The sequence below is a fragment of the Coloeus monedula genome (genome assembly GCF_965178545.1).
Source record: "Coloeus monedula genome assembly, chromosome: Z".
NCBI lineage: Eukaryota > Metazoa > Chordata > Aves > Passeriformes > Corvidae > Coloeus > Coloeus monedula.
Window position 1 is genome coordinate 46,474,371 of NC_138822.1, and position 21,730 is coordinate 46,496,100.

Genomic DNA, 21,730 nt, shown 5'->3' on the forward strand with positions numbered 1-21,730 from the left:
TTACTTTTCTGTCTTCCGGGGTGACAGTCTGCTTTGTAATTTTTAGTTAAACTCTTAACATCTCTAGAAATATGCTGAGATTGAATATTTATTAAGAAGTCACAAACTAAGTATTTGAACTGTAAAATCTTAAGAGTCTTGACAGAGCTGTTAAACAAAATGTACAGAAAAAGTAAGTGGTGTGGGAGTTTTAAACATGATATAGAAGACTTGATTCCTAAAGACTTAATTTTAACCATTGATGTTGCTGCCATTAAGCCAGAGATGCTTTGAAACATCTTTGTCCATCTGAAAATAACTACACTGAAATTGAAGTAGTATTAAACTGTCTGAATAAATCCCAATAAGTCTAATGATTGTTTTGTATTTCATAGAAACTTGGTGCTGAGTGAAATCATAACAACTTTTATAACTTTAATGTAAATTTTTTGGGGTTTTTAATTACAATATCCTTCAGTGCAAATGTGTACCTTCAGAGTTTTGGAATAACCAACATCTTTGATTGCATTTTTTTCATAATGTATCAGATGGTGTTCAAGAAGTGGCATATATTCATTCAAATCAGAACGTGGTTGGACCCAGCAAGGCTGAAAATCACTTGAGCCGGTGGGCAGTGCGAGATGTATTTGAGTTGAAGCAGTTTTCCCAGCTTCCTGCTAATGTAGCTGTCTGTAGTGCCAAGGTAAAGAAAAATTTTTGGAAATGTCATTTAAAGTTTTTTTATCCTCATTTTTCATCTTAAAAAGCTCTAAAAAACTTGTTTTTCTGTTAATGGCCACCATGAATGATCAAAGATACTGAGGATGGGAGGAAGAGAATGCTCAGTTGGAGGTCTAATAAATTATTTTATTTTTTGGGGGTGGCTTTTACATTAGCCAGCTTTGAAAGAGTTGGGAATTAAACATCATAGCTCTGTGTGGAATCCCTCTGTGGGCTTTTTCTGTGAGAGAAATGGTAAGTTTAAAGATTGGGTTTTTGAAATCAAATTCTGTGCTGTTTTTCTGATTTGAGCCTTGAAAAATCTTCAGCTTGTCCTGGATCCAGTTAACAAAAATCCGGTTGCCACAGTACATTCTGGAACCCCTGTAGCATTGAAATTTCAACATAAATCAGTTTGCAGGCTCTCTTGGGGAGGTGAACATACGCAGTTGCTACAGTTGAATCAAATTGTCTATGTTTAATATCTTAAACATAGAACTGGAGTACCGGGGGTGCTTATTTGCAGCAACAGATATGTTTTATGCTTTTTGTTGGTCCTGTATCTTGTTTAATTGCATTTGGAATACACACAAATCTGGAATAAATTCAGGTACAGCTTCCAGATTTTTGTTCTTGTTACAGTGTTTTTAATCTGCTCTGATTATCTGGGTACTTTGTTGTTTGCCTTGTAATAAACGTTTGCAGTTTCCCGGGCTGTTTTTTAAGACAAGCCACAAGCACAGAATAAGTGATTGGTGAAATGCAGCTTAGTCTTTACAGACATGTTAGCAGTCATTACAGAAATTGTAGACATACGACTGTGTTGTTCTGGGGTGTTGGAAAATCCTCAATGGCTAGAAGGGTTTCTTCCAGTGCTGTTGTTGTACTGCATTTAATTAAGCCATTAGCAGAGTTGCCAAGAATTTTTATACCGGGAAGATGAAACCAGGCAAACTAGTAGAAGTAAGGCCTTTTCAATTCTAACAGATTTGCATTAGAATGTCCCTCATTGGCAGAAAAGTTGGTCAAAAATACTCAAGAGTACTGTAGGAAGGTACTTATTAACTGGCAATGGCTAACAACATTATTAAAACCAAATAAAAATGAAAGAAAACTTTGAAGAGAGTACTTTGAGTAAACATCTGTTGATCCACCTCTGTTCAGAACTAGTTTGTGGTGTTCATGTAACTTAGAGCTTATGGTGTAGAGTTGTGTGACTGCAAGTATTGCAAATTAACTTCTCTTGATTAACTTGTCAGTCAGGTTTTTTAAGGTGTGCATTTTTCGCTCAGAAGCAACATCTCTTGGAGATCTAAGTAGGAAGAAAAACACCAAAAATTATGGAGAAGGTTGCCTCTTTTCTTCACATCCTGTTATTCATTTACGTAAAGGCACTAATGTAGAAATAAAATCTAGGTGACTGCCTATTCTTAAATGTGACATTTTGAACTTTTTGTGCTCTGCTTAAAAAGAGAGCTTCATAGACAACTTTCTAAGCTGAAAGAAGGAAGGTTCTCTACTTAGGATTTTACTGCTACTGTTTTTCTTTCTTCATTACTTCATATTTCCTTAGAAGACATTTTGTGAAAAAACATGGTCATTGTTGTGCTTCTGGCCATCAGGCTTTGCTGGTCATTTTTCACTTATTTGCCATCAGTTTAAGTTAGGACATTGACTGTCTGAGCATCTACTTGTTTTATCGTAAGATAATGCTACCTAATAAAAACCTTTTTCAGTAAAGTAGCATCATGTGTAATATTAAAAATACAACTGAGTCATTTAAATTTCCATTGTTGTTTTAAGTAAATAAAATTACAGTTTTGAATGTTGGAATGTTAATTGGAATCTGATAGTTACTGAAAGAAAAACAAAGTTTTGTCAGCTGAAATTTCTTGTTGATGTAGTTTTCAAGTGTCATTGGTCTAACAGTTTCTCAGAAACTGTTATGTAGCTCTTTCTATTGGGTCTGAATATCAGTGATATTAGACTCTTGATTAGAAGCTTTTTTTACAGTGTATTTAGGTTGAAGTTTTATGTAGTAATATCATGAAGACACCTGAATAATATTTATGCTCTCATTAATATTTATGTCCCTTCTTAAGCACACTTAATCAAATTGTTTTATTTCTACAAAGAAGAGATCAAGAAAGGTTATTTTCATTTCGTAGATAGGTCTGCTAAGGACGAAAAAAGTATTATGTCCTTTGTCTTGTTCATTTTACCTATGCCAACTCTTGTCTTCTTGCTTTACAGTTTCATTCAGTAAGCAGTCTGTAATAATACATTTCTGACGTAATCAATTTTAAATACATTTTTCAAGCAGTGACTTGTATCTGTGAAAGGAGGTCAAGAATTTTGAAAAACTTGAAGTATTCTGTTGAATTGGATGAGTTGTAAATTGGGAAATACAAATACCTACAAGTGTTGGTGGAAGACTGACATTTTTGTTTCATGCTTACATAGAAATTTGGAATGACAGGGATATTAAAGCAATGTTGTAATAAGCTAAAGTAATTAATAAAGAAAACCCCTTGTAAGAACATTGACATGTTGATTTATTGCTATTGACTAGCCATCTAATCACGTTTTGGGTTCACTACTTCTCTTAAACTTTTAGAACCTGGGTTAAGGTCTTTAGTTTCAGTAGCCAATTTATGGAAATTCTGGGAGTATGAGTAATAGAAAAATTAATTGCTGGAAAGCACTATAAAACAATGTCTTCTGCCTGGTTGTCTACCTGTAGTAGATAAAAGTATAAATTGGTTTTATTAGTGCTTCATTTATTGTTGAATCGTGGAGACTAATGTAGTTGCTTAAGTCGTAGTAACTGCTGAAAGCTGGAGCAGACTGCAAAACCTGTGAGGTCTCTTCTTTGAAAGTGAGGGAGGTTCCATAGGAAGAAGATCCTTGAGAGCCAAGTTAGAAGGGATGTGAGACAACAAGTCTTGTTCCTCAAAAGATAACTGAAGGTGTATAGAACATCTTAAGAACGTGAGTAACTAACAAGCTTGCATTTGAATTGGTTAGAAAAATAGTGTAGGACTTGAACACCTTTTCTTACTGTGGATTTCATCTTGGTGCTACTTTTATTTCCTTGAGTTTAGAAGGCCAGTGTTAGATCTGCCCAGTCGGCACTACTGTAATCCTCAGTCAAGTCTCTCTTAAACTGTAGGCTTCAATCAAGCTTATTTTTTTATCCAGTAGTAAGTATTCAGTCTATCCTTAATTTTGCCTGTGCCTAGTGTTGATATATCCTAGCTGCCTTTTCTCTGAACATATTAGAACATATTATTTTAATCTGCTATTGCTCTGTACCTTTAAAAAGGCTTAAGGAAACAGAATTTTGATTGTTCTTACGAGAAACAGATCTCACTACTATTTCTTTTTTCTTGCTTACTTTGTTCTGCAGGATCCATAACAGTCCTGGATTCAAGACTGCAAAGCCCTTTACACTTCTTTCCCCAGAGGTGATGGGGAATGCAGTCGTATTGTCTATATATGGTTTTTAAAGGAATTTTGCTAGTTTAGCTAGAATGTTCACATTTATAGTACTGAGTGCTTGTTTAGTCTGTATTTCTGCAAGTACTGTATGACTCTGGAAAAGTGTTTGGTAGCAGCAATCAGAATATAAAGGATGCCATCAAGAAACAAAACAAGGACATCATGAGAGCTCTCTCACAACTTAGCAGCTATGAAAAGTGATATAAAATCCAGAAGTAATAAATGTAACAGTATAAACGATGCATTAATTGTACAAGTAAGAGAATAAACTGTAGTTTGATTGAATATCATTATTCAAAATAAATCCTGTCCAACATCTGAATTAAAGAAAGTTTGTGTATGACAATAGTAGTAGCAAACATATGTGGAAAGGTATTTTGTCACATGATTCTGAAGAAAGGAAAATTGTGGAACATGTTCCTTTTATCACAAAAGTGCATGGGATTGCATAAAAATAGAAGATGGTCTAGCTGTTAGGTGAGTTGAAGCAGCATTCTCAGTGCAGAAGGACGTTGTCAAGTTATAGAATGGGCTTTCATAAGTAGTCACCTACAGCAGTGGAGACTCATTTATAGTTTATTTTGCAAATATGGTGAGGGAAGTACTTAAAAGACTAAGATTAACTGGGGTTTATTGACAGACATGGCATGGGTATGGTCTTGAATGCAGAAAGCTTATAATTATAATTATAATAAAAATATTGTAATACCAATAATTCCTGAATTGAATGTAATTATCCTTTGTCTCAAGATTATCTGTATTCTGATCGTTGCCCATGACTGTCAATATTGTATTGCTGTAGATTTTGAGAAGAAATACTTAAGAACTATAGAATATGACTCTTAAAGTTCATCTAGTTCAAACTCCCTGCAATGGGCAGAGACATCTTCAACTAGATCAGGTTGCTTGGAGCCATATCCAACCTGACCTTGAATTTTTCCAGGGATGGGGCATCCACCACCTCTCTGGACAACCAGCTGCAGTGTTTTACAATCTTCACTGTAAAAAAGCCTTCTTCCTTACATCTAATCTAGATCAAAACCAGGCTCTGCTAAAAAGCATTTCTCCATCTTTCTTACAGACCCCTGTTAAGCATTGAAGGGTCATGATAAGTTCTTTCCAGAGTCTTCTCTTCTCCAGGCTAAATAACTCCAAGTCTCTCAGCTTTTCCTGATAGGAGAGGTGTTCCATCCCTCCAGTCATTTTTGTGGCCTTCCTCTGCACTAAGAGCAGAGGGACAGAACCACCTGCCTTGACCTGTGGCCACACTTCTTTTGATGCAACACAGAATACTATGACAAACTTCCCTCAAAGAGTTGATGTTTCTGATAGTACTGCTTATGTGGAAGGAATTGATGTGTCAATACTTGGAGGTGTTTAGAGTCTTGATAATCAAAACAAAGCTGGGGATTTCTCTTCCATGCAGCAGTATGGCAGACAGCTGTTTCTGAAGAAATTTTGGAGATATGGATTACACTGTATAATAGGTTAGTAGTACATCTTATCTTCCTTTTATAGTTACAAGCTTTGCTTGCATGTCCCAGAACCTAAGTGTCACAGAAGGTAGTCAGGTGTGTCTCTGTGCAGTCTGAGATCTCATCCTACTCATAATCTTTCCTAAGAAGTCATGAGTATTAAAGCATGCAGGGAGAATCACACCAGGCTATAGTATTGTAACACCTTGAGGTAGAAAATGCATGTCATTCAGTGTGGCACACAGCCGCTCCAGTAAAAATTACTGAGAGCTGCTACATGACAACAAAACACACTTGATATGCTGCTTCACTGAAGATTATTCATAGGAGGGTTTTACAGTCTATTACATGCAAGTGTGAAGGAAGAAGATTTTATTGAAAGTTAATCTACTGGAATAAATAACTTGGTTTTTTCTAGATTATTTTATTGGGTTTTAGCCTGATTTGATGACATTGAGCAATCTGTGTTCTGCACTTGAATTGAAATTCAAGTCTTGTGCGGATAGACTTATTAAACATTCATTGTTTTCATTAAACAAATGGAAGATTTCTGTCTCTATTATCACATCACTATATGTTAAGAACATAGATGAAAACAAAAAAGAACTATCTTGTGTAACCACAGAAAGAAACATATGGAAAACAAGCTTTTTAAAGCAAATATGTGAAATGAACTTGTAGAGTGTACATGGTGGACTTGCAAAGCCAGACTGTTAATTTTCAGCGCAGACCTACAGTTACTTCAGCCTTTCAGAGAAAAAAAAAAAAAAGTCTGGAGTAATTCATGTGATACTTTGCTCAAAATTATTCTGACATTAGTTGTGGGGGGAAAATGGAAGTGTTAACAAACTCCGTAAGGCCTTAGTCATCTACTGAGTATTTTTAGAGGTTTTGATTTTCATGGTCTTTTTTTTCTGGTGGGCTCTGGGTTCCAAAGCAACGCGACTGATTTTCGGTGCAGAAGCTTTTTACTGGCTTAGGTTTTTTGATAATTTGCACTATTTTTTGTGAAACCTTTTCTTAGCTACCATAAGAAAGAGAAACCTCCCAGAGGCAAGACTTGAATATCTCCTTCTAATGTTTCTAGTCTATTCTGAATTAAATGACTGCACTCCTTAATGAATTTCCTAATTAATTTCCATGTTAATTGGTAAAAACAGCTTATGTTAAATGTTTTGCACAGTATGGAAGTCTGGGATGGGCTTTCTCTAGTTCTTACACAACTGAATTTGTGTAGTATTTCTTCAATAGGAATCCAGGGTGGTGGCGGGGGGGAGCTGTGTGAGCGTGGGGAAGTCTTTGGAGAAGGCTTGGAGGTTTCACAAAAAAAAGATGGAAGATGGGAACAGGACATACTAAGTAATTTGAAAAACTGATGATGTCCCACATTAGAGCTAATTTGCACTTTTTAATATGTGGAAAAGTTTTAATCACAAGAACTTGTAGTATAACCTCTTGAATATGTGGAGTCTTTTTTTCAGTCAACTGCATGTTTTCAACTTAAGTTTACTTAAAGTTTTACTGAAAAGAAATGTACAAAGACAGCCATTCAATTGAGGATTAATCACTATGGCAACAGAAATGTGGTGACTGAAAAGGGGGAGGATGTATTCTCCCCTTAGCTTCCTGCCAGCTGTCATATTCAACCTCTGCGGCATGAATTCAGGCCAATATATGGACTGTGACCAGCTCTAAGAAACTTTATCTGTATTTTTATAAATTCGTACAAGAATTGCACTATAAAGGAAGACTTAATCCTCTGAATTAGATGACAGACTTTTGGCACTATTGCCAGTGTTTGACAGAGAAATAACGAGATGCTTTGTAGTAAAACCTGGATTAATGGTAAACCCTTCTTTATGTTATTGCAATGTGGTGTAAATGAGAAAACTAAGCATGCTGTCAGCCTAGCAAAAAACATGGCCTTTGTATCTCCAATGCAGATTTAAGTACTGTTGAGAATACTGTAAATACAAAAGTTGTGCCATTAAGAACTCTGCTTTATCTTATTTGTATTACATTGCCATTTTGTAGATTATTTAAACAAAGACTTCTATCAGTTGTAGGAACTCTGATTGCAGTGTGTTTGCACAGCCTTCGGATTCAACAAGTTTAGATAGTTGTTTACAAAGAGAAGGCTTTTCGGAGATAGCATGCCTTTATCCTTGCTCTTCTAGGATGGGGAAAAATTCAGCTTTAAAGTAATTGTTCCTGAATGATTGGCCTGTAATGCTGTTTTATTGAGTTTAGTTTGCAATGGAATTAACCATTCCACTATTCCGCTTTCGGTTGTGTTTTTTCAATGTAGTGAGTTAATATGTGACATTCTTTGAAGCTTGTAATGGAGTTTTCATTATGATGCATGTGCATGGCCTTTGGTTTTGCTACTCTGATGGAAGGATGAGAAGGTGAAAGAAGATGGGTACAAGTCCACAAGCTTCTGCTGGAATAAGCAATTACCTTAAGCTTTGAGTTTGGAGACAGGCTGAGTATCTCCTCTCATTCTCAACAGTAGTAATAACTATATTGATTCAAGATCAGCTTTTTGGTGAAAGACATTGATATCTCCTACAGGAATTATTTTAACTAAAGGTTCAAAATGTAAGTAAGATTGCTCCCAGTGAAAAATTCTTGCTCTGTTACCTGGTTGTAGAAGAAACAGACTCGGAAGTAAATGTGAAATAGAGAGGATGCAATCTGTTCTCACTTGATATAGTAGTCAATTCTCCACTACCAAGCAAAGTATTAGAGTTTATGGAATGTTCTTGGTCTGTTTATTTATGCAGTAAAGCTACGTGCAACAAATGGGAAAATGACTACATGTTACTCTAAAATTTATTTAATTTTATCAGCTTTACTTTTACTGGTCTCTTGGTGTTGGCAAAATATTTTGGAGGAGTAAATTGGATACGTAATAAATCTTAACAGTTTTATAACTTGAAAAATATTTCTGCTTTTAGTCTGCTGGGATACATTCAAATATTAGATACACTTGTAGTCATAGCCAGCATCCTTTGTTTAACTCAGAAAGCTTGATGTAAATATAGTTATGCTAAAGTATTCTAAAATTTTAAGGTAGGTTAGCTTCATTTTCTAAGACAATTAAGGTACTGACTGTTAGCTACACATTACTTGTAATTCTCATTCTACAGCCTTACTTTGTTACAACAGCAGACGTATTAATTCAGAGACTGCTTTTCCATTAAGAAAGCTAAATTCGAAGGGAAAACAAATGTCCACATCAGAAATAATTCTGAGATATTGTAACATTCAGGCTCATTTCAGACTGGAATTTATAGTTCACCATAAGGCTCTGAAGTACACAGTTTGTTCAGTAATGTGTTCTTGGTAAGTAGAAAAGTAATTCTGGTTTATTTAAGAATCCTGTGAAAGTAGAGACATTTTTTGCTAACTGTATTCATGGTCTTCACCATGTGGACCTCATTTTTAAAGAAATCACATGAAATTTTATGTGGACACTATTACAATTTATCTTCCCTGACATGTAGAATAATTTAAGGAGAAATTCTTTAAAAGATCCCTTCTAACTCAGACTACTCTATGATTCTGTGTAGAACAGAGAAGGAAACAAGACCAAGAATGAACAGTCACGTATCAAACATTTCTTGGTACTTTATGTATATCCTGACACCAGAGAAACATAAGTAAAATAAAAATAGTGTGCAGGAGTAGCATATGTTAAAGAAAAGCATATAGAAGGGTCATAATAATTAATATATATAATCAAAAAAACTGCCAGGGGGGAAAAAAATCCCAAAACAACAGAAACACCCAAACCAAACAAAACACAAGGAAAACTGCAAAGGGGAAAAAATTAGCTGAAATAATTTAGAATTGTAGTTTGTGTAGATAAAGGCACTGGAATGCAGTATCAAATAATTGAATTAATAATAATCATCCAAAACCAACTCACAATGTAGTGGGAAAGTCATGTGTTTTCTCAGGTTTTGAGGAAAGTGGGAAAATATAAATTAGGATATGGCATAATGATTTGGTATTTGCTTGTAAGATGTGTTTTAAGAGGTCAATCATACTGAATTTACTGTGTTGCTTTTGTATTATTTGGCTGACTGCAAGGTAACTAGGCATTTTAGAAGGCTATTCTTGTTTATTTTAGAAATGTAAACAAACAATGAAACTGCAATGATAAGTGTCCTGGATATCTGACAGCAGTGGTTTCGTGCACACCTAAGGAGAAAAATCTTGTGACACTGGAGGCTAGTCAGAGGGATTATTGATGACTGAAAGTCAGTATCTGGCATGATATATCGTTTACTGTAGGGATACTTTGGGTAATGAGGCAGTAAAAGAGGGGAAGGTGCTTGAACGCTGTGCAGCTATGGATGAAGATTACACAAACATTTTCACCTTCAGGCTTCTGAAGGATGTTCGTTGTCCTCCAGGTCTGCTTTCTTAACAGATTGCCACAGACATAAGACAGCTTGAAAAACAAGTATCCCTGAATCTCTATTTCTCTTCTTTCTCTACGTGTCTTACTCCCAGCTTCTGCCCACTTACTCTCCCATATCTTTTCATCTTGCTGTATTTTAAAAGGTGAAACATGGTCGTCCTTTGCCTTGCTTGAAGGGACTAAAGAAAAGGAAGTTACTGGCTTAAGGTGTCCAGTCATCTCAGTCATGTCTGATGATGCTTTTACATGGACTAGCATTCATTGCTCCAGAGTATAGAGCTGCCTCTTTATGCCTGTTACGGGAGGGACAGATACTGAAGTTTTGTACTGTCAAAGAGAGACAAAAATGAGGTTTGGTAGATGTATACTGTTTTTAAATAACTGCTGTGACTAGGCAGCGGGAGGCAGATTGTCATAGAGAGCTAACAGATCCAAGAGTTGTAGATTCAAGGTGGAATCTTGAAGTACAAGTTACTGCTGCATTGTAACACTTTAATTTTTGCTTGATGCCTATCCTCATTCTTCTTGAAGTGTTACCCTTAAATGGGTTGTGTGGCACTAAATGTGCAGATACTACCATTTTTCTAGACTCTTGATTGCTGCATCCTCTTAGATAATACATAAATCAAAGAAATCAAAACTCATTTTTGGTATCCAAAACTCGATATATACATTCAAGGGTAAGAGATGTGCATAACAAGAAGGGATTGAAACTATTGTAGACTAAATGGAACATGAAAGGTGTCAATAAATGCTTTCTTTGAAGTATTTTTCAGTTGTAGTAAGAATCCCTGGGTTTTCTGAACATTTTAGAAACCATTTTTTGCTCAACTACTTAATTATCCCTCTTCTTTCCCATTGCAATATATAAAAAGTTTTTTAAGAGTAAGTGTAGCAGATCAAGGGGGAGTAGAAGGAAACAAGGATAAGACAGGAAGGACTGGCTACAGTTTTGTGGGTTTTTCCCTAGTTCACAATAGCACTTCATAATTTAATTTTATTGTACTTTCATTAACTGTTTCTTTGCATTTACTGGGTTATTTCTGGAGTATAACTTTTTCTCATTTAATTTTTTATATTAAAAAACACTGCCTTCTACTAAACCACTTGCATGGTCTTTGTCTTATATGTATGCGTTTGAAAGTAAATAAAGTGTGCATTTCTTTTGAACTTGTTGTGAAGGTTTTCATGACAAAATGGAAGTGCACAAAGTTTAATAAAGTAGTAAAAATATTTCATTTAGTAATTAAATCGAAAATTTTTATCTTTGATGTCAATGTAATTATTTTGCTGCACCTTCTAGCCCTCACCCCAAAGTTTGTGAAAACAGAAATGTATAATGGTGTTAGAGATATTTCAATATAGACAAACTTCATTTATCAGGTGACCTATAAGTATGTGGTCAAGTTTAAGTGAAACTTTTCCACTTTGATCAGCAGAAATTTTATAACATGCACTGCAAAGGCATACTGTGTTTAATGTATTTAAATATTTAGTAAAGCCTTTCCTGCTTGCTGTCATTCTTTCTGTCAATATTCTTTTAACATACAGCAGACACTGTATGTTATAGCATACAGTGAAGGATTTTTTTTTCCTTTATTATTCCATTGTTTTGGTTGTAGGATTTACTGATTCATAAAGAGTGTGACATTCAGTAATATAAACAGATTAAATGTGCTAGTGTCCATAGAGGAGCAAGAGTCAAGAAGCTCCTTGCTGAATCAAGTTGTCTTAATTTCAGACTTGTTTTGTGAGATTATTTTATGCATGTGATAAGTGTGATAATTGGTATGAACATGACCAGCACTATACTATACTATTGCATTTCATGTATAAGTGAGAGGTGTGGAGGCAGCAGTTTGTTAGGGAAAGTGCTTGAGGAACAGAAAAATACAGAAAGCTGTTGAAAATAAATTTTCATTATGAGATCAGTACTTTAGAGAGCAAATATTGAAAGATAATTGAAAAGGTAGTGGCCATGAGAGGAATGAATTAAGGAAGGTAATACAGGAAGTCAAATTCAAAAGAAAGCAAAATAGTGTAAAACGTTGACAGTACTGGAATATTGACTGAAGTTCTCACTTTTTTGATGGTAGTGCTAATAGAAAGATAGAATATTTTCATCTCATTTTGCAAATCTTCTACATAGACCCTCTCATCCATTATATCACTCAGAGTAATAAACATCAGATTTGACCTTTAAAAAACATGGAGACATCTAAAAAACAAAGTGTTTTAGGTTTACTTTAAAAATGTTTTATTTTTCTAAAAAAAAAGGCCTGGATTTGTGGGCGGGGTGTTAGGCTTTCTAAAATGTTTGCCAGTTCAGCAGAGTCAGTTGCGTTTCAGCCTAACTGGGTATCATTTAACCAATTGCCTTTGCTCCAGGGAGCTGGGAAGTTTTTCAGGAGTAACTCACAATGGCTGCAGACTTTCACTGGAATTAGCTCCTGCAGTTCTTGCAGTAATTTTTTACAGTAACCTTTTCTACCTTGAGTTAAAAAAACCCCACCTTTGAGCAACTTATTTAAGTAGAAGAGATGCTCTTTGTATGTATACAGTGGTATTTTGAAGTTGTTCTTTTGGGTGGGGCAATGTGGGTCATTGTACCTAAAATTTTATGCTTCCAGAACTAAATACGCCTTTTGTGCATTTATGTGCAATTAGCAATACTTCTATCATTAAATGTGGTTCTTTGCAAAGACAAGCAATTTTATGACTTTCAGTGTGTTTACAACATTTGGCTTTTTTCCGAAATACATTAAAAATCTTCTGTGTTTGAACAGATGTGTAAACAAAAGTATTACTGCCTCTTATGCTTTGGTCTTGTTTAATAAGAGGTAGATGGATGCACGTTTATGGGGGTTTTATATAACTTTAAAATAGGCATTGACATGGTTAGTCTTGTATTCTATTCAAGTCATACTTTCTTGAATTACATTATACAGCCCTGATTCCCTAACAGAGTGACAAATACGCTAAGTCTTACTATAGTGAGGTTGGAATACTATGAATGTTTTTCATGCAAAAAATCTATAAACATAAATATTTTTTGAAACTATGACTGCTTTCTTCTACATTTTCCAAGTGGAGAACTGTATTACCCATGCATACTTAAAAAAAAAAAAAAAAAAGTTAACAAATGTATACAGAACCAGCAAGAGTATTGTAGAATATTTATGCTTTAAGTAATATCTACTATTTTAATCTTAATTTTGTTACTAGTATTATACTGTTATTGGGAGAATAGGATTTTTATCTTAATTGAGGTGGGATTTCAGTTTTGTGTAGAGTAACTTATAATGATGAAGTAAAATTTTAATCTTTGGAGCTGTACATTTGTCTTAAAGTGCAAATTTATGCCTGTAGGTTCTGTAATATTGACACCTCTCTCTGTATGCTTGAGGTTGCTGAGTTTGAGGTTACTTACCAAGGGGGTGAGAACACATGTGAGATCCTAAAGCTCGAGAACATTGTGAACAGCCCATGGAAATAAAGGAAATGGACCACGGATCAAATAGAAAAACATTGGGAAGAAACAGTGTAGATCTGAAACCAAATTTTGAACAGCAGATGACAAGGTGTGAATACAATTTGTGATTTCATCTCTAAAGTAGTATTAGTAGGGAGACAGGACATCACTAAGCAGCTATTCTTTTCCATGATCTCATTTGAAAAACAAACCAACCAAACAGAACAAAATAACCCAACCAAAAAAAAAAAACCAAAACGAAAAGCATCACCAAACCAACAACAAAAAACCCCCGACAAAATACTTTGTAGCTTTTTTTAATGTGGGTTTTTCTTCTGTTTTTCCATGCTTTTCAAGCACATTTTTAAATTTTCTTATTTCCTTTGACTGCCCTTTTGGCAAAGGGGAAATTTTGATGAGAATTTGTGAGAATTTCAGAAAAATAACTGAGGTGTAAATAGGATCATATTTTTGTGCAAGATGTCAAAGAACCAAGACTTCCCTTCAATGTCTGTGGAAATTTGCAACTGAGTAAGGAGTCAACATTTCAGCTCTGAACCCCAACCCTAGCATTCAATCCAGTTATGTTAGCTATGAGTGACAGAATTGGGTGCACTTGGGTGCGTTGTTGTATCAGAGACACAGCTGTTCTAACCATTTCAGTGTCTCATTTTACTAGAAAAATGATGAAATCCCAGAAGACAATACTTCTGAGAAGAACACTGTTAAGGAAAGGCAAGAAATGTTGACGAACAGTAAGCAACATCATCTCTATGTTATGCATCCTGTGATCCAGAGAAACAAAAAAGTACACAGACTAGGTTCAACCACCTTCTTGATTGGAAAGACACCCAAAGGAATACGCAGGTGAGACTCTTTTGGTGAGTTGGAAGTAAAGTTGTTGGAAGTAAAATTCAAAGGTTGAAACAAACTTCCCTTTGAGTAGTTGCATTTGTCTTTGTTTCAACTCTACTCAGGGAATACTGTTATTTTCTATGGCAAGAGTGGAACTAATAGGAAACTTTGACTCTATGAGTACTGTAATTGATTAATAAAATTAATTGAACCCACAAATTACTTGAACATGTTGATTCAGTGGTCATATATTACATAACTGTGTAGATGTCATCACCATGAGTGTTTGTGGTATGTGCATCACGGGCTACTACAAAACAGTATGTAAACTGTATAGAAACGAGACATCTTATCATGTTAGCTTCTGACTGCCTGCTGGTTTTGCCCAGATCTCATCACTTTCATGAAAGGCTGTTAAAAAAACTGGGCTTCATGTTTCTTTTTTAGCTTGGGGCTCAGTATTTTTTGATATCTCTTTCAAGACTTTTTCCCCCCCCCTTATTTTTGGAGGGTTAATAATTTTTCTGTTTCCTTGTTTTCCTTTTTTCACAAATGATTGCTATGATTAATATGGATATTAAATTCCATTATTATGTGGATAGAAGTTCAATAAAAATAGCCCAGTGGTTTGTGGAAATAGGAAGTGGAAAGCTGTAGCTAGCTAAGCAAACCTACAGAATAGGTATTTTCAATATATTTTCAATTTGCCTTGAGACAAGTAAATTACTATGTGAAAGTTGGTATCTAGGTAATGCCTGTAAGCATTCAGAAGCTGTCATATCAGCTAGCTGGCCTCAGTTACCCAAACTGTTATTGTTGGAGTGCTGGGTTTGTTTACTGTTACAGACACTGAAAACTATAAATGTTTATGAGGCAGGAGAACTCTTCATTCTAAAAATATTCAGAATCATAATCAGTTATCAATAATTCATTGAGGTAAAACTTTCGAAGGCAGTGAAGTGACTAAGGCTATTATTCCAAGATCCTAAAGCCATATCTAGCAAAAAGCTTAAACAATTCACTCTTGAGCATTAAGCAGGTTGTCTGTTAGCACCTGACATGCTGCTAGACTTTGTTGTACATGTGGATGTGCCATGGAGTGAATGAGGATGATTACGTGCCTCAGTTTGTTGTAATTGTAGGGCAGAGTGGGAAGCTGTCTGCAGTCACCACATTCAAATAATTGGAGCTAGCCAGTCAAATAGTATTTGAGGCAAACAGGGGTAAATCTTACCTGATTGAGGGCTCTTCTGGAGCCCTCATACAGGAAAGGTGACATGTTTCATATCCTTTCTCTGACATTTGAGTGTAAAACCTACCTCTCCGGCCTTCCAGTAAGGTTCCCTGACCCCAGACTAGGGCTAACTCAACTAGAGTGATGTCTTTTGATGAGAACTTGGCTTTTTAGCAGAAACAAATATTCCATAACTCACTACGTAGGATGATGTGGACAATGTTTGTCTCCTGTGCATGCGTTTATCCAATTTTTGTTTAGCAAAAAGAGGACTTTCTTTAAAAGGACTTGGAACAACTATTTCTTCCCTGTTTCCCCCCCCCCAGCAAAAAAGAAAGAAACCAAGTCATTCTACCATCTGTCCATCTACATCTTTTTGGTAGCTAAATATGTTCTGAAACCTGGTCCTTTGCTATGGTATCTTACCTACGCTGAAATTCAGTAAGTCTTTGAATTGTAAGCTAAGGAAATGAAAATGTAGCTTGGGATTCAGTTCTTCTGAAGTCATTATTCTTTCTTCTCTTTGCTAATAAAAAGAAACAGTACTCCTAATAGAGAAGTTAGTTTTGATGATTGCTTTCTGGGTTATGTGAAGGAGGTGAATTGTATTAATTTCTTGAAAGCTGCTTTTGTTGCTAGTTAAGGGTGTCGACATAACACATTTTTCCTTCTTGATAATTACAGAAGACAATTTGAGGAAATGGTATCCCACTTTAATATGAGATCAGTGAAAAACCTTGCAGAACATATTGTAAAAGCTACATCAGAAACCAGGCAGAAGATGTTGAAGGAATTCTATGTTTCCAAGCATCCAGAGATGGAGCCTTTCTTCTCAGTTGAAATACCAGCACAAGTTTCATGCGCCTGTGAGGAACAAGAACTGGGCACAACACACTCCAGAAAAAGAAAATCCACTGTTAATTTTGGAAGATCTAAATCTAGACCTTCATCAGCTAAAGGACTACTTCTGAGTGGAACTACAGAAACACAGACCCAAGAGAGCCATAAAGGAGAAGCAGAACAGCTTCACAATGACTCCTACTTGAAAGATATGTTTGTTGATGCAAAATATAAACAATCACCCACTGTTGCTGCTCAACATATTGAAAGAAGAAACAGTCAGGCATTCAAGGATTTTATGGCATCTGGCTCATTAAGCAGTAAATCAGAAATAATTGAGGTGCTGCCTATAAAAAGTTGTGAAGGACAGCAACACTCAGAAGGAACACAGCTGCCAAAAAAAAGATCCCTGTCTCAGTCAGAAAATGGAGAGAGAAAAACTCAGATTTGCAAGAAGAATTCTTTTGTGGACTTACTTGGAGATACCTCTATTCTTGATGACATCTTCAGAAATGATGGAAATGGGTCTACAGGATCACCAAGGAGATTCTCTTCAGGACTAGCAGAAAAATCAAAGGGGAGACCAAAAGATTTCTGGGATATGCTGAATGAACAGAATGAGGAGAGCCTCAGAAAGCTCACAGATATAGCAGTCATAGAGAAACTTTGTGAAAGATCCCCTCATTCCACAGTGGCAGAAGAGAGAGAAGTGTGTGAAAGTTCTCTTTGGAAAAAAAATGAAAATTTTCTATGGAAAAAATACAGTGCAGATGATTGAAATGAACCATCCACTGCTAAATCTTACAATGTATTAAAACGAAAGTTTTCTATGTAAGTTGCACTATAACTATTTTATTTGAACTTTGACAGCATTATGCCACAAAACATGGTAATTCCATGAAATTAAAGGTAAAATGATGGATTCGTATTTATAGTGATACAGAATTTTACAAGTGTGAATATGTATGCAATTACATATGCAGTGTATAGTACATATGTGCATAGTTGTGCATATGTATTATATATTGTAACCTATAATATATAATGATTTTATATTAAAGTTTTTTAGAATTTTCTAAGTGCACTTTGCTTTCTATGATTCTGTTTATATTGCTAGGCTCAATAGCAGTACTAAGTAATCTTTTCCCTTTACTTAAATTTGGACATCGTCAGTCATCTCAACGCAATTTAAAGATAACAGGATTTGTCTGATACTGCATGTATTTTCTGAGGTATTAGAGACTGGAGTACGTTCTGAGATAGGGATGATGTCTTTGTGTCTAATCGCCTTTGATGGATTCCCATCCTCCATGATTTTGCTCAGTCTCTGAAGCTGTGGACCTTTTAAATCTTCATAGTATCCTATAACAGTTGAGTTTCTCAGCTTGGTTGACATGAAGAACCAGCAGGTTTTTTTATTTGGTCTTTCTCATTAAATAATGTTAGATGTCAAATTTCATCTCATTACACTTTCATCTCCCTTTTTTTATTTTTATAGACTTCTGTCATGTCTTTGTCAGGGAATATGCAGCACAATATGTATGTTGGGAATATGCAGTACAGCATATATGTAGTGAGGAATTTCAGCATGTTGACAGGTTATCGTGTTGTGGAATGCTGGATGTAATAAAACTTCCAAATGAAAACTATGCATCACAGATTGGAAGGATGATTGTAAGATATTCAGTGTCATATCTTATTTGCCAAGTAGTCTGTCACATTTTTCAATGCTGTGGGATCATGTGAAGAGTACTTTGTAACACATAACCAGAAGAGGCCAGGGGTTCATGTTGCTCTGGAAACCTTAACCCTAATTTTGATTTTTGTAAACATTAGTATAGGGGTTTACATTGAGTATACTGTATAAATTGTTTTATGTGAAGGGTAAATGTTATGAAATTTTAAAACCTTGGACACTGAACCTGCACAGCAGCAGTCTGTGAATGGTGGTAGTTTTTGTGGTCTGGAAGACAGCCCAATGGAAAATAAGCTTAAATTTGATCTGGAGCAGCTTCTACTTTAGGTCATGGGAAGCTGTTGTAGACTACACTCTGTCTCTGTGTTAACCATTGTGCACATATTATAAGTGGAAACCATCTAAAATCCTGATTGTGAAATCTGACTTAACTACCTGAAACAAGGAGCTGAGTATTTTATATAAATGTTAAGTAATAAAAGCCTTGGGCTTTAAAGGTAGCTAACATAAGTAAGATTAATGTGTTCCCTAGCTTTTTCTGACCTTGAATCTATGCTGTTACCACTTTATTGTACCAAATGGTATAATGGTCAGTTGGAACAGCTTTTCAAGAAGTAGGAACTAAGAAAATAAAAAAAGAAGCTGTAAACTGAGTCATTGGTACATTTGAATTATGTACAGCTAAAGGAAGTCAGCTTAAGTCAGGGAATACTTGCACCCTCATTGATGTTAATAAGTATGACTTAATTAAGGCCTTCTGTTCATGGCATCAGTATTGATTTTCTTTACAGGTTAGCATTCTTCTGCTTAGAGAGGCAAATTGCTCCTTAGGTAAGAAAGAGAATATTTGGTGGAACAAAACATAGGGTCATCAAATACATAAAAAATTTGCTGTATAGAGGAAGGGAATAACCCCTTTGTGTCTCCAGCAAAAAAAGAAGTTAAGTGGCTTAAATTTCACCAAAGATAATTGAAGTTAGATATAGGGAAAGAAACTCTGTAGGGAGTTAGGAGGTTGTGTAGTCCACTATCAGGCATAATCAAGAATAGGAGAGAAAAATACCTGTTAAAAGTTGTACAGATAAAACTGTCCTTTTTTTAGGCCAGAAGGAGGGACTGATAACCTCCATCTGTGGGCCAGAAGGGGCTAGATAACCTTGTTGATTTCAGCTGATACCGGTGTACTGAAGGGAGGCTTCACCTTAGCACCATGTTTGTCAGTCATGATGTGAATCAGTAGATACTAGAGAGGGCAAAATTGATTGAGGTATGTAAGATTTCTATTGATTCCCAAGTATGAAGCTGTCATCATTTTCCTGAAGTAATCAGAAAATTATGTTTCTCTTATAAGGTGAAGGTATGCATAAATGAAAACTTAGATAGATGTGCATGTTTTATTCACATGTATGCCAAATACTGACAGTGTATTTGTGGAAATCTATTTGTTACATGCAATTGAACTGAACTATGGGAAGATGTCTTGAAGTAAGATTTATGTCACTCTGTAGCTTCCTGCAAATAGAATGTATTTTACTAGGATATATCACCTAAGCCATAAATACTGTGACTTAGAGCCCTAGGGATCTGTCTGTAAAATATTGTCATGAAGAAAATGTCTGTATAATTTTAAAAAAAGAATCTGATCAAATTAAAAAAGAAGCATTTTACCTACATTCAAAGACATAGTGTTCAAATATTAAAACTGAAGACATCAATTCTTAGAAATCTGTGGTTATCATTTTGTTTGGCTTTAAAAACAAGAATGGTAGTGTGGAGTTCATACTTTTATGTACAGGTTCCTGCACAGTTGCAGGGAGGCATGGACTACAGGAAAGCTCTTAACAGCCTCCTGGCATAAGGAAATAGCTTCATGGTAGTTGTCACCTGATCTGAATATAAATCATCCAGGAAATGGAGTGTCATCGCTTTCATGTGGAAATGGCTTGGTAGGTTTTACTGTTCTTTACTGCAGTTCCCTTGTTCTTTTACTCAGTGGAGTTCCTATGGGTCTGGCTGTGGGTCCCTGACCTTGCAGGTGGTACCAGTATTTCCTGTTGCCTTCAATGGAAATTCTTTGACTGGAAAAAAATTAGGTGAAATAGTAAGAAATCTGGCTCTGTTTATGCTAACAAATACAGCTATCCCAACAACCACCTTACAAGACCTAGTTAAAGACACTGTGTTCTGAGTCTGATTTGCAGTGTAGTTTGGGTTGTAAATTGTTTTGCACACTGGGGCTATACTTAGAACTGCATTTGGCAGCAGGTGTGTGGTACACAGATTTCATATTTGATCTGGGGGAGGGACACTGGATAATTTCAGGTAATTAATATGTTTAAGAAAGTCTGGCTGTGGACGCAAACATTTGTCAACACATTAAGGCAGTTCAAAAGGATGCATTTGCTTAGCTTTAGCAGGTCATGACTTCGAGCACCAGAAGGCAGACTGATGCCAGTGCCATGGCTTCAGCACGCTGAGTAAAACCAGCATTAAGAGGAGAGGGTGATTGATAATAGCATAATCAAAGTATCACATATATTCAAAGTATTGCATATTCAAAGATAGTAACACAGTTACTACATAAGAAAAAGATGACTTAAGTTACTTCCTTCGAAATCTTAACTGCAGGAGGAGAGGATTTTATTCTTCCAAGGAAGCATTTAACTGCCTTTGCTGCTACATATTTTCCCAAACCTGCAGTATGCTGCATATCTTACTGCATACTTTCCAGCTTATGCAACAAATGAGGTAATACTGCTACAAATACTCTCTCTCCTTGTGTTTGCACTTGGTCCATTCTATAGAAAAAGAGTAAGGACCACTTAAGTAGATGTCATGCTAGAATCTACCTTCCCGATGAGGGTACCTGAAAAGTAGGTAATTGGTTAGGGATGACTAAGGAGATGCAATTTCTGCTATTGAAACTGGATGTCTAGATAGCAGATGAGAGAGGTAGGCAGTGATTCAGAGCATTTAAGAGGCATTCCTCTTGTCCTGTAGATGATGTGTAGATTGTAGCAGTGTCCTTGTGAGTCTATACCTTGTGTGTGATTCTGATAGCTGATCCTGAAAGAGGAAGAAAGTACATCTAAACGGATGATTGGAGGGCTTCAGAGTTGTTTGCTTGGCATCCTAACCTTTGTTTAATTGGCATCCAGAAAGCTGAATTTCCTTTTCAAAGACCAAGTGAAGACTGTGCTCTAAAATAAAAGATATAATTGAATGCAAGCATGATGGATATGCATGATATTTGAGGACAGATTGCCTCAGTTGTTCTCTGAGTTTGCCTGAGCTGGGAGGATGGAATTGAGTGTTCAGAACCTGATCTAGGGTCTGTCAACACACAATACGACTGAATTGAGATTGCACATATAACTTGCACAAGCTGGAGCATAAACAGGCCCACTGCACTAAAGCATTGTTTTCCAGAAATGCACAGAGGCAGCAGAATTATGTTACAATTTGCATCAGTCTGTTGTAGCATGTTACAATGACTGAAAGTTGTTTATATATTTAATAGCAACAT

General features: G+C 35.8%; 1 protein-coding gene across 1 annotated transcript in view; it reads left to right on the forward strand.

Moving 5' to 3' along the window:
• Positions 1-19,450, forward strand: part of LOC309585144 (DNA excision repair protein ERCC-6-like 2) — a gene marked incomplete at its 5' end in the record, with an annotated part of 21,587 nt that extends 2,137 nt beyond the window's left edge. Inside the window, 3 exons of the mRNA XM_082301674.1 lie at positions 528-682; positions 14,259-14,446; positions 16,353-19,450. Coding sequence (XP_082157800.1) covers positions 528-682; positions 14,259-14,446; positions 16,353-17,286 — 1,277 coding nt within the window. The 3' untranslated portion in view covers positions 17,287-19,450. The remainder of the gene's footprint in view (positions 1-527; positions 683-14,258; positions 14,447-16,352) is intronic.
• Between the last annotated feature and the right edge of the window lie 2,280 nt (positions 19,451-21,730).